Source organism: Homarus americanus, unplaced genomic scaffold, assembly GCF_018991925.1.
Source record: "Homarus americanus isolate GMGI-L3 unplaced genomic scaffold, GMGI_Hamer_2.0 scaffold25483, whole genome shotgun sequence".
Taxonomy (NCBI): domain Eukaryota; kingdom Metazoa; phylum Arthropoda; class Malacostraca; order Decapoda; family Nephropidae; genus Homarus; species Homarus americanus.
The window spans coordinates 4,062,130-4,075,605 of NW_024726235.1; the positions used below are offsets into that span (position 1 = coordinate 4,062,130).

The 13,476-nt window shown below is 35.2% G+C and overlaps 1 protein-coding gene across 6 annotated transcripts in view; it reads left to right on the plus strand.

The window, feature by feature from the left end:
• Positions 1-12,003, plus strand: part of LOC121865441 (ketosamine-3-kinase-like) — an 18,698-nt gene extending 6,695 nt beyond the window's left edge. For 4 of the 6 annotated variants that reach the window (XM_042364870.1, XM_042364869.1, XM_042364871.1 and 1 more), the window contains 6 exons: positions 1,841-2,009; positions 3,168-3,218; positions 3,991-4,132; positions 7,064-7,238; positions 10,336-10,428; positions 11,077-12,003. In XM_042364870.1, coding sequence (XP_042220804.1) covers positions 1,841-2,009; positions 3,168-3,218; positions 3,991-4,132; positions 7,064-7,238; positions 10,336-10,428; positions 11,077-11,140 — 694 coding nt within the window. In that variant the 3' untranslated portion in view covers positions 11,141-12,003. The remainder of the gene's footprint in view (positions 1-1,840; positions 2,010-3,167; positions 3,219-3,990; positions 4,133-7,063; positions 7,239-10,335; positions 10,429-11,076) is intronic. The other 2 variants (XM_042364868.1, XM_042364873.1) reach the window with 2 other exon arrangements.
• Positions 12,004-13,476: the final 1,473 nt, after the last annotated feature.

The window sequence follows — 13,476 nt, forward strand, 5'->3', positions numbered from 1 at the left end:
GATACAGTACAATGGATTTAGTGACTTATACCTTGTCATCAGATTGGTGGTTTGATCCTATGAATTCCAAGGAATACTTCACTTGTACAGTTGGGCTATACCCTAGAAGGAAACATGAGGAGGATGGAGATATTTTCATTATACTGTAACATTATGTTTATTTCAAAATTAATAAACTTTAACTGCCTTCCATTTTTTTCTTCTTTTGTGAGGCAATTTCGAGTTGTTGTGGTAATTCAGTATTTCTGGCTGATTTCAGTGATCCAGATCCTGATGATATCAAGTTAGTGAGGGTTTAGTGTTCTTCAGAATTCCAGTAAAACCAGATACCATGTTTTTGGCAACTTTACTAGACAGAATACAGTTCTGGATGTCAGCAGACACCATGTTTTAGGCAACTGAGTGATTGATTGATTTGTTGGTGTTAGCACTTACATGAAGATAAACTGGTTCACATGTAATCCTAGGTGTTAGTACAGGGAGTTGCAATAATTCGCAGGTTAGGTACCAGAAGACATCGTGAATTATTAAATCGCAAATTATAGTTTCATTTCCAGTAATTTAAATATAAATAATTAGTTTGGTTCCAGAAGCGAAAAAAAAATGCATTAACTGTCCCAAAATTTCTTTAATTAACACTAAATATCATACATATAATACATAAAAAAATTCAGGAACACTGATATTAACAAAAAAGTAATTCTACATTAGTACTTAAATAAACATCTCCTTCCCTTCCACTAATACACTACACCAACAGCAAGACAGGCAGTGCAACACTGGATCACTAAGAGTGGGGTGGTGGTGCACCCGTAGCTGTCAGCTGTGCAAGGGAGACTAAATTCTCATACTGCTGTAAATAGAAAATAAAATTACAGGTTTTAAGCTAAGTTTAATTTTTTACATGGAAAAACAAAAAAATTTTTTTTTTTACAAAATTATGCTTGGCAACGCATTAATTCGCCTGACAATATTCGACTATTAAAATTCAGACACTTATTTACGTATCGTAAGTTAAACTTGCCAGAACAGCTGTGCAGCACCTCACGTATCAATATGTGATGTGCTGAATCCAGCAAATTCTGGAGAAACCGATGCTTCACCGGACTCAGCACCACCAGCTGGTCTTGCTTGCCCAGAGATACCTACTTAGACATCTTGGTGTAGTGAAAAGAGAGACTAGCAGGTGCTATTGATGGGACGACTGCATTAAAGAGGGTGAGTGTGTAGGAGGGTGCGGTAGGGAGGGAGGAGGCGAGCAGTAGCCCGAGGCACAATTGCCAACTCTGATTTTGCAACCAGTACCAAATCCATCTTTATGTTTTTGCCTTTTAATAATTATTTCTTTTATTTTTATTTTGCACATTCTGTATGAAAGATTGTCTACATGTAACAAGAGTAAAAAAAAAAAATAAGAAAATTGTCTGCTGTTACAGCTCACTGCCTCCACACACAAATGTTCACTTGCCCACACATACACACACTTGATCTTCATTTTTCTTATTTAAAGTTTTATATTATACATGTACTACATTCTTCATTGCTAAGCCACATTAGAGTATTGAAATTATTTTATTTATATACAGTATGTTTTTTTCTCAAACAAGCTCACATGGTGAGTTAGCAGATGCGGGGTGGGTTGGCTCAAGGAGACAAGGACTAAAAACAGTATCTTATCCATGGTTTGCCTCACACTAGGGTAAGACCCAAGCATAAGGATGGTTCAGGGGGTTAGATGCATATAAGCAGGGTCGCGTACTATGAATACGCATTCTCTGTGACCCTACTGTATGTAAGATTCCATTGTCCTGCATTGTTGACAGGATGATTTTCCTTTTAGATTGCACCTCCTCAATGTTGAAGTTGGGAAAAAGTGCCAGGCTAATGAGAGTTATGTGGGCCAGACATCAGAAGAGGACAATCCCACATACGTGAGCCAGTATGGTTTTCCAGTGTCCACCTGCTGTGGTTACCTAGCTCAGGACAACAGCTGGTGTGATGACTGGGTGGTAATGTACTTTTTATATTAGTATTCTTAAATGTACTTTATATGTTATTATTATTATTACAGCTTGCCCTTAAAATTTGCGGGGATTGGGTTCTCAAAATGGCCACAAATAACATTTGCTGTTGGGGGGGGGATACATTTTTACTTATGCACAAAGAAATGTACAGTATATTCCCCTTATGTGTTCCCTTAGGATAATTATTTCTTTTACCTGTAGTGTGTGTGTGTGTGTGTGTGTGTGGACACACACAAAACATACAAATAAATAATAATGATAATAACAAACCACGGAGTTGACTTTAGGGTAGACTCATATTTTTTCTAAATTTTATTTTGTTTCTGATTATTTATGAGAGGATTTTCCCATTATTATTTATTTGTATGTGTTTTGTGTGTGTACACACACACACACACACACACATATACAATACAGGTAAAATAAATTACTGTCTCTAGAATGAAAGGCTCCCTGTCCCGGACGTGAAAACTCCCCTTAGACATTCTTGGGTACATCCAGGGTGTCATCTGCAAATTATCAGGGCATTTTGTGTTCATTTAGAAATCTTAAGTAAGTTTTCCAAATATGGATACAGTAGATGGTGGCACAACATTATATGAAGATAAGTGGCAACTAAAATGTTTAGGGAATATTCACAGGTACTGTACCATCTTTCTTCAAGCATATATGGTAGGAGATATAAAAGGCATTTATAGAATTATAGCATAGTTCACTTTCATACATTCAACAAAGTAAAGATATACTGCTGTATATAGGGGGTCCCCAGGTTACGTATGTCCTACTTATCAACATCTGCCGATATGAACGAGGTCCCAAAAAGTAGTACCTTCCTGTTTGATAGCTGCCTTCTATGTACTACCTTTACCTGATGACTTATTTTTTTTACATTCATTGACTGTATTTTGTCATTCTATGATAAAGTGGGATTTTAAACATTGTTCTGTAAATACAATATGCACACTGGGTATATGATTCGACTTAAGAACGTCCATAGGAATGTAACTCATACGTAACCAGGGGACTGCCTGTACCGGGTATTCTTTTCTACAGTACACTACAGTATATTCATGGAACTGGTTGATATATGTGAGTGTAATATAGAATAATATTGTGTATATTTTTGTTTGTTTTTATTTTCAGGAATTCTACACAAAAAAGCTTCAGCTGCAGTTGTCATGGATAGAAAAAGAGGCAAGTAGAATCAATCTGCCGGAAATGTAAAAGCTTATCATGCACTTGGCAGACCAAAGTGTCATGTACCAATTCAAAGCTCATACCATATTGTATGTTATATAACTTTATCCAGAGTAAGTCCAGTAAAGATGTTGATTAAGACTATGTACTCAAAAGATATGATTGTCTTATTTACCAAGTGTTCAAATTAACTTTATATGAAACTTCAGAGTAAATAATAGGATTTTTTTTTAATTAGTATCATATATCCTATAAAGCATGTGTATGTTGTATACAGTGTATCTCATTGATCGTGCACCATAGGTAAATTAATGTTAATTCTTTTTTCAGTTGAATGAATCATAACAAACTAACGAAGATGGCAGAGAAATTGGCACTTTAGGCAAGAGTCATTTTAATGTTCATATATGGAAAACCAGGTGCTGCACACCAATCACTTCGAAAAAATATTTAATCAACAAAATCCATATCCCAGTGTTATCGACTAAATTCTTTTGCAACTGATCAGTGTGCAACACCTGACCCTCCATACATGAGTATTAAACAGATTCTTTCTTCTTGTGTTAATTTCTCTGACATCTATGTTGATTTGTTATGATTTCCTCACCTGAAAAAATAAGAAGTATAATTTTCTTATGGTGCATGTCTTATGAGACACCCTGTATGTTCAGTAACACTTATTCTATTAAATTTTGTTAGTTCCTTATTTTTCTTCTTTTTTTCTAGAAAAATTAAAAAATTTTGCCCTTTTCATTCTTGCTTGTGACAGTATGGAGATCGTGAGGCTAGAGAACTTTGGTCACATCTACAGTTGAAGATTCCGCAATACTTTTCTGGTATAGAAGTCAAGCCATCTCTCCTCCATGGTGACCTGTGGGGCGGTAATGCTGCAGAAACTGCTGAGTGCCCTGGTATGTACAGTACAGGGTATGAGATTATTTTGATGTGGTGATATGTTGTGAAGTACTGTATTTATAATATTGATGAAGTGAATTGGGTGACTCATAATACATCAGCAAATTGCATGTTAACCCATAACATACAGCCAACATAGATAAACATGACCATAGGGCATTGAGGCCAACCTACAGTATATATATGCCATCCTTTCCCACCCTGATTTTTAAAGGCCTATTGCCTTCCCGCATTCCCAATGTTTACGTCTTGAGTTTTTGCGTATGTAGGCTATGCATGGGTGAGTACATAGACCCTCAAAGTGTCAGAAAGCTTTGGACCGTCATAGAGAGTAGGTCTAGTACCTCCCACGAGATGGGTGGTGATAGCGAATTTTTTCTGACATCCATGATTTTTATGATGATAATAGTTATTTCTGATGGGTTCCCTCTTGCAGAAGATGAAAACAATGTAGACTTATAATATTTCTAGGCTTTTTTGATGTTGCTGTAATGGAGTTGATAGTTGAGCAAATCGATAATTATTATTGGTATGTCAAGGACAACAATATTTTCACCATTCTCACATAGCTATATGTTACAGCCCATTTGTGAAATTCCCCAGTTCATGAGCTGGGTAATCTTACTGACCAGTTTGTGAATTGGTCAAATTAGCTACACAGTTCATGAACTGGGCAATTTCACAATTGGGGCATAATAAATGCATAGGTGGGTAGGTTATGCCCCATGTCAAGAAACATCTTATTAGTACATTTTTGGAGAAATTACTATTTGACTGGTGCACCCAGCTGCTCTCCCTCTTCCTGACGTGATGTCATGGCATACACGCACACGCCTTGGAATCAGCTGAACTCTGTCACATCGTATAGAGGATGGTTTGAGTGTGGAAGGAGTTATTTTTTGTATATAAAATATGTGCTACTGTATTTTATGATATATTGTACTATGTATCAATTTTATTGTTTATCATAGCAATTTTTTTATATTTTTTATATGTACAATTTGAAATTTGTTCAAATCATGCTCACCTTTTGCTCACTTAATCGTTTAACTCAGAACCACATCATTTATACAGAGGTTTGGTGTGAATAAATCAATCATTTAACTTTGAAACTGTTTATAACAAACTCGTTTAGTTTTTTTTTTTTTATTGCGCAACCCCCCCTACATCCTTGTGTAAGGTGAAGCAGAAGCGTTTACAGCGCCCAACAGGGAAGCATGCTAAGTTCATGCTTGCCTTATGTCTCATGAGTTAAGGGCGTAGAAGCCTGAAGAGTCGATGGTTTATGTCTAAGCAAGTTATTGGAAGCTCCAACAACTTGTCCCTGAATACGAATTCGCAACTTTCGATTTACAGCAGGTACCTACTTTGCTGCTAGGTGAACAGGGACCAAGGGGACTAGGAAGAGTGTCCAAACAACTTCCGCTGGTCGGAACTCATTTATTATTATTAGGGAGTACAGTAGTGTACAGTAGACTCGCACTTATGCCAGGGTTATGTTCCTGGAACCTCACGTAAAGCTCAAAAAGCGTAAAGTCAGAAACACTCCTAAAATCCCTAAATCACCCTTAAATCATATATATATATATATATATATATATATATATATATATATATATATATATATATATATATATATATATATATATATATATATATATATATATATATATATATATATATATATATATATATATATATATATATATATATATATATATATATATATATATATATATATATATATATATATATATATATATATATATATATATATATATATATATATATATATATATATATATATATATATATGGCGCGTGAGTGTACAGTATTGTACTATAAATATCATAGACAGTACCTGTATTTAAAAGTTGTTCTAAATTATTATACAACACTATGGGCTTTAATTTCAAACAAATCACTCGTGCCAAATCACATAAATAAGCAAATTTTTGTTTTGCCATATTATATCACTCTGCATGCTTTTCTACTATTTTTTGTGTTGTAATATAAACAATGGTAAGTTATTTTGAAGTGTAGTGAGTCAAGTGTGAAGGCTAAGTCGAGGACATAACCAGGTATGTATGGATACAGTATTTCTATATCTCTTATTTCTCGCCTATCACTGTAGATTTATCTTGCACCACTTTCGCAAATCATATCCCCATTTTTGAGGCTTTTATGTACAGTAATTTCTTGATTTAACAAACTAATTCGAGCCACCCCTTTCCGTTAAATCAAAATTTCTACTAAATCAAATTTCCGTTATTTTCGCTCAATTTAGCTAACTATTTTGCTAAATCAAGCACGATTCCATTAAATTCTGCACCAAATGCGCCGCTTGGCGAGTGAGGTTTGTTTACATCCGCTTAGTCTGTGTCCTGCTGCCACCGTGTGTGTTGTTCACTACTACCTCTCAGTCAACATCTTGGTCAACTAACTACTATGCTTAGACATCATGCCAAAAATCTCTCAGAAAGGAAGTGGTGTGGGGAAGAAAGTCAAAAGAGTGCAGCCATCAATTGGGAAAAGTTTGAAATTTATAGAAAAAATTAAAACACACACCAAACCCCCTAGTTTAAGGTAAGCCATTAATATTGTTTCTATGTACATATCATGTGTCTGAGGTGTTTCTGTAGGTGTGAGCATATTAACGGAATTAATCTCGATTAAGCGAACTAGTTCACTAAATCGGGTGAAGAATAGCGGAACAAATTCCTTCTGCTATATCGAGAGTCCATTATATCGGATTCCGTTAAATTGAGAGTAAACTGCATCTTGATTCAGCCCATATAAAAATAGGAGAGGAGTGAAGATAGTAGAGAGAGAGATAGGCTGGTTTTGGTGAGTATTGTAATTAATTTTCAATTAAAAACCCCTCATGAATTTCTTTTTGGTGATCAATAACTACTTTTTTTTTTCAGTGATCTTTGACCCAGCATCATTCTATGGTCACCATGAATATGACTTGGCCATCTCAGCAATGTTTGGAGGCTTTAGTCGAAGATTTTGGGATGAGTACCATAGCATCATTCCCAAAGCTCCGGGCTGGAATAATAGGCACAAACTTTATAAACTCTTCCATAATCTGAATCACTGGTAAGTAATTTTGTGCTTTATGCAGGTGGACTTTCTCTAGGGTTCTGCTCCTGGAAAGTTCCATGAATGTCAAAACCTCAGATGATGATACTTAAACATTATGGGAGAATTGGGGATAAGGACAACACCAATGTTAAAGTATGGGAAAGTTAAAGGTAAATTAACTAAAATAAAAGGCAATAAAGGGATTCTGCTTAGTATATACAGTACAGTAGTGTACTGTATATAGGTAATACATAAAAAAAAAATTAAATAGTTATTGTAATATATATATATATATACAGTATTACCCCGCTTAACTCGGTAAGTAGGTTTCACTTACCGCGATTCGCATATACGTAGTGCCTCGCCAGAACCGAACTTTCACTTAACGCGGTTCATCTACCCATATACGCCGTGAAGTATAATTATTTTTTTTTATTTAGCTCATAAAATTCATACAAATTACCCGGCCAGAATATAATTTACATTGCTGGAATTCTTACAATATGATGATCATTTTGAATATAAACATCATAGATTTTGCATTAGACATACAAATTTTAGATATAATGTTTACTCTGAGTAAATATGTTATCTTTTGTGCAAAATATATGACATTTATATTCAAAATATTCCTGGTCTTACAAGGAATCCAGCAATGTCAATTATATTATCCTAACTTTAGTTTGAGGTATTATTTATTAAAATCCAGTGGTTTTCCCCCAAAATTTCTCAGAGAGGGAAGAGCCAGCAGTGTAGTGTGAGAAGAGAGGGAGGGAGTTGAGTCCATTATTTGAATAGACATTAACTTTGCGACTGTATTTCTCTATTTCTTTTAAGTATTAATTGTGTTATTTTTACTAGAACATAGGTATTGTGTCCGAAAAAGTAGAGTTTGGGGGTCGGGCCAGTCTCTATTGGAATTAATCCCATATGTTCTGTTGTTCACTTAACGCGGTTTTCACTTAACACGGTACCCTGTGGGTTCAGTTGACTGCTTTAAGCGGGGTACTACTGTATATATATATATATATATATATATATATATATATATATATATATATATATATATATATATATATATATATATATATATATATATATATATATATATATATATATATATATATATATACACATGGGGTTCCCCCAAGTTCGCGGATTTTTATTTTGCGGTCCTCTATTATTCGCGGATGACACCCTGGATCCAAGAATGTCTGTGGGTAGTTTTAAAGTTGCCGGAATTTTTGCAGCCGGGACAAGGAGCCATTCGTTCTAGAGACAGTATTTTCCTTTACCTGTATTGTAGAGACACACACACAAAACACATACAGATAAATAATAATGGGAAAACTCTCACAAACAATTAGAAACAAGTTTATTAAAAATGTGACAGTCTACCCTCAAGTCAGTGCTTTATTACTTTATTAATAAAGCACGGTCTTGAGGGTAGACTCAGATTTGTAATAATTTTTTTTCTGATTATTTGTGAGAGTATTTTCCCGTTATTATTTATTTGTAAAGGAAATTACTATCTCTAGAATGTTGAAGACAAACATTGTGGTAAGCGGATCAGCTGTTTGCTCTTTGTAAACAAATGACTCGTGGTGTTCAGTGCGGGATTCTTATTTTCAGGAAAGTTGATTCTTTTAGGATAATATTTTATCAACCTGGCACGAAATGATCCTAAATTAAATGAGAATTATGGTGGTAAATATCCGGATGAATCGGGGGACAAACACGCATTACTTAATCTTATGGGGAAAAGTAGGATATGTTCCATAACTAATAAAAGTCAACAGAAATGCTATAAAAGTTGTGGAAAAATCATTACAATACTCTAATATGGGTCAGAAATAAGGATAATATAATATAAAACTATTAAATATAATATGAAACTCTAATCTAAGACATATGAATACCATGGATGTTTGTGTGCAAAGTGAGAGTGTGGAGTGGCTGACTCATCACTCCAGCTGCATTCTTTGACATCACATACAGCACAGTAGACACACACACTCTTCCATGTTTCACAATCATTTCTGGAGCATTTATGCAATAAAAGTTGTAGAAAATTCATTAAAATACTCTAATGTGGCTTAGAAATGAAAATATAATATAAAACTATAAAATAAGAAAAATAAAGAACATGGGGTGTGTGTGGGTAGGTGGAAAGTGAGTCGCGTGATAACTGAGGAGCCCGCTCTCCCTCAATGTGATGTCACTTACACACACATCTTTTATTTAGAAGTTTGGTGTTAATACAATAAAACCAGAAATACAGTACCGTATTTTACGGCAGGGAGGTTTTAGGAAAAAACTTTCTTGTGTATATTCCAAATGTAGCCACAGTTTTTTTTAAATAATATACAGTACAGTATTGTATATAGTACCAGGAAATGTGAGAAATAAATACAAATAATACCAACAAAAAATACTGTATATTGCCAAATCCGTAAATAAAGGCCAAACACAGTCAGCATTTGCATACACTCCCTGCTTCACCATAGTAACGAAGATCAGTTGGGATGCCGATTCCCTAGCAATGCTCCCCCAACCCTTGCACTTTGCACTTTCCTCCTGTTACATGTTTACCCTAAGAACAATTATTTCTTTTACTTTTTTCACAATATGTATGTAGGATGGTGTGTGCATGTAACTGAGTAAAAATGAATGGATTAAGTTAGTATATCGACCCAAAAATACGAGTTGAAAACAACCATAACACCCCACAATGGGGGAGTAAACACAGCATATGGACTGAGAGAGACCGGATGGAAATTTGCCACATCCAGATGTCGGTCCAGACCAACCGAAATCCTGATTTGAGGGGTCCAAAAGTGTGAGGGTTTACTGTATAGTGAAAAGCTCTGAGCTTGGTACCTTTGGGGGAGATTAAAAAAAAATATATTAAATTTGATTGATGCATTCTACTGTACCATGGAAATTATTGAATTATTAGCATGCTTCAGACACCTGCTACAATGAGTTCATGTCTACCAAGCATGTCACTAGCAAAACAAAGTTGTGGTGGAAATGTGAGAAAAGATCCAGTGGTTGCAGAATGTTTGAAAAGTTAGTTGAATGATATCTACATCATTGATAATTTTTTTAGGAGTCAGTCTTGGTTTGAACTGTGGACACTGTCAACATTCCCAGAAGAAAATTGCCGGTGCAACCTTGTCCTTGGTGGATCTTCTGTAGCAGTGTAATTATTTTCCTGTTATTTGAGAAGCCCTGCTGATCTCCTTGACACTTCCAGCCTCCACATAAGAAGTAGAGCAGTCAATAGTACACTGAGACATGGCTTCAATCAGCAATGTCAACGGAACATTTGTCTAGTTTTTTCTTGCTCCACATGCATCACCAGAAGAAGTTAGATTGACAGAAAGCTTTTACTGAAGATGTGATTGATCACTTTCGAACTGATAAGCACTGCTTTCAGTATTTACGTAAACCATTGAAATTATGCTATTAATGTTCTGAGCAACTTCCCAGGTTTTCAGGATTAATGATATCAGATGAATTCTTTCCATTAGTTTTTAATGCTTAAGGTCAACCCTATGATAATTTTTCTGATTAATAATTTGGTGAAAACTGATTATATTTTATTATACTTTTATATGGATGTATATAGCTGTTTTGAATATACAGTACTGATGTTAGGTCTTGTCTTGCTTTCTTGCACCCCCTGGAAAAGATCCTCCTGTGGATACAACCCCCACACACACACACACACACACACAGTTGCATAGTTTTGCAAATAATTTTCATGAAGCAAAAACTGAAAAGAGTACTTGAAGCCAGTACTTGTACATGTACAGTACATTCCTAATTTTAAAACTTGCATTTACAGGAATCACTTTGGGAGTGGATATCGAAGTGGCAGTCTGCAGTTGATGAGAGATTTGTGCCGCTAGAAAAAACGTCTTTGCTGTGAAGATTGTGATATTTATGTTAAGATTTATTGCTTTAAGAAAAGCTGATGAAGATTAGGAGCAACTAAAATACATCTGTAATCTCCCTGTTAGCCGTAACCCCTGGTCCCCAGACCCTGGGTCCAGGCAGGGGAACAAGTTTCCGAGAATAAAAATCGGCACATTTTCTGGATAAATTCTGAGAGAATCTCTCTGTTCTAGGTCTGGTAACAGATATTTCCGGAGCTCCAAGAGATTGTCATCATGCTCCAACATGTCCCCACATGCCAGGCGCATGGGTGGCCTAGTTGCCTGGATCGTTTAGTTCATATTCTGCTGCCATTATAGTTTTTCCCTTGCTCGCTGCTGTTTTTGCATACAATTTGTGTTGTGCAGTACTGTACATCCCTGTACCAAGACATAATCAACCAAGATAGTTTTAAAACAGTGTTGACATAAAAAGTGGTTACACTGTACAGTTATTTATACTGTACTGTACATTCAGTAAGTGTGAAAGTACCATAGGTACAGGAAGAGGGAAACACTGGCTCATTACCGTAGCTTTCATCTTTAATCAAAAGATTTTCAGGTCATGAGACCCACTAATCCCACCACTCCAACAATGGGTGACCTGACATTGCATCAGGTCAGGTCAGTAACAGGAAACTCTCTAATCCCCAACCCCACCTCCATTGCAAATGTTAAGTCATAAAAAGTGAATACAGTGGTCCCCCGGTTAATGAACAAAATTCGTTCCAGAAGGTCGTTCATTGAGCAAAAATTTTGTTAACCAAATTCATTGTTTCAATGGGATATTGGGTAATTGGCTCCAGTTCACCGAAAAGTACATACAAAGTAAAAAAAAATGCAGTAAAGTACACTTACTTTGAGGTGTGTATGTAGAAGGTTCCTGGTTGATGATGATGATGATGATGGGAATTAGAAGTGGGGGTGGAGGAGAAGGGAGAAGAGAAGGAAGTAGGGATGGAGGAGAAATCACCTTTCACGGAACCATGCTTGATGCAGTCATTTCACCAATAAAATTTTAAATTCACTAGGTGTAATTCAAGATTATTTTCTTTAAATCAACACTGCACTGTGCTATATATTATCAATATGTTAACTAAAGTTCAGAATGACCAATAATTTCAAAGAAAAATGCAAAAATATTCAAGACACCAACAAAATAGATGCTCTCCACTGTTTTCAAAGTCTCAACTGACGTCTTGTGACCGACTCACGACTCACGCATCTGATGGGTGCACAACAAACTAGTTCCCTGTGCTGCATATATTATCAATATGTTAAATAAATGTGAAAAGGACTAATAATTTAATATAAAATATGCAAAAATATTAAATAGCACAACTTTATTGATATTCCATTGGAAACGAATGTAAACATAGAACAGATTACTGTACTGAATTGGCAGACCAGTCCATCAGCTTTTGCTCACAACAAAACATGATGTTTGTAACTAGTTCCCTGTACTGCATATATTATCAATATGTTAAATTAATGTTAAAATGACTAATAATTTTAATATAGAAAATGCAAAAATATTAAAGAGCATAACTTTCTTGATATTTACTCCACTGGATATGAATGTAAACATATGTTTGTAACTAGTTCCCTGTACTGCATATATCATCAATAGGTTAAATAAATGTTAAAATGACTAATAATTTTAATATAAAACATGCAAAAATATTAAAGAGCACAACTTTATTGATATTTACTCCATTTGAAATGAATGTAAACATAGAACAGATTACTGAATTGGCAGAATAGCCCATCAGCTGATGCTCACAACAAAACGTGATTTTCGTAATGATTTCGTTAATCGAATTTTTGTTCATTAACTGAATTGAAAATTCTTATGGAAGGTAATTGTTTAACCGAAATTTTGTGAACTGAACCGTTCGTTAACCGAGGGACCACTGTAGTTATATAGACTGTACCGCACATTCAGCAAAGTGGACAGTGTTTGCCTGCTGTAGGCTCAGGATGACAGCATCTGCTGGTGAGTACAGTACAGTGGTCCCTCGATTAACGAACATAATTGGTTCCACAGTCGTTCGCTAACCGAAAATTTTGTTAACTGTGAAAGTTTTATATGTAAAAAAAAAATCTTGTAACCTCGACATTTTCTATAATTTGCTTAATTTCCATAATACTGTACATAAAATGCGACATTGGTGATATTTGATCTCGAGAAGCAGTTGCTGATGTAATATTTGATGCCTCTTGTATCAAGTATTAATCTCTGGCTGAGCAGTATTGTGCTAATGTCCAAAATTAGATGCGAATCTAAGGGAACGGAGAAGCTTTCGTTACAC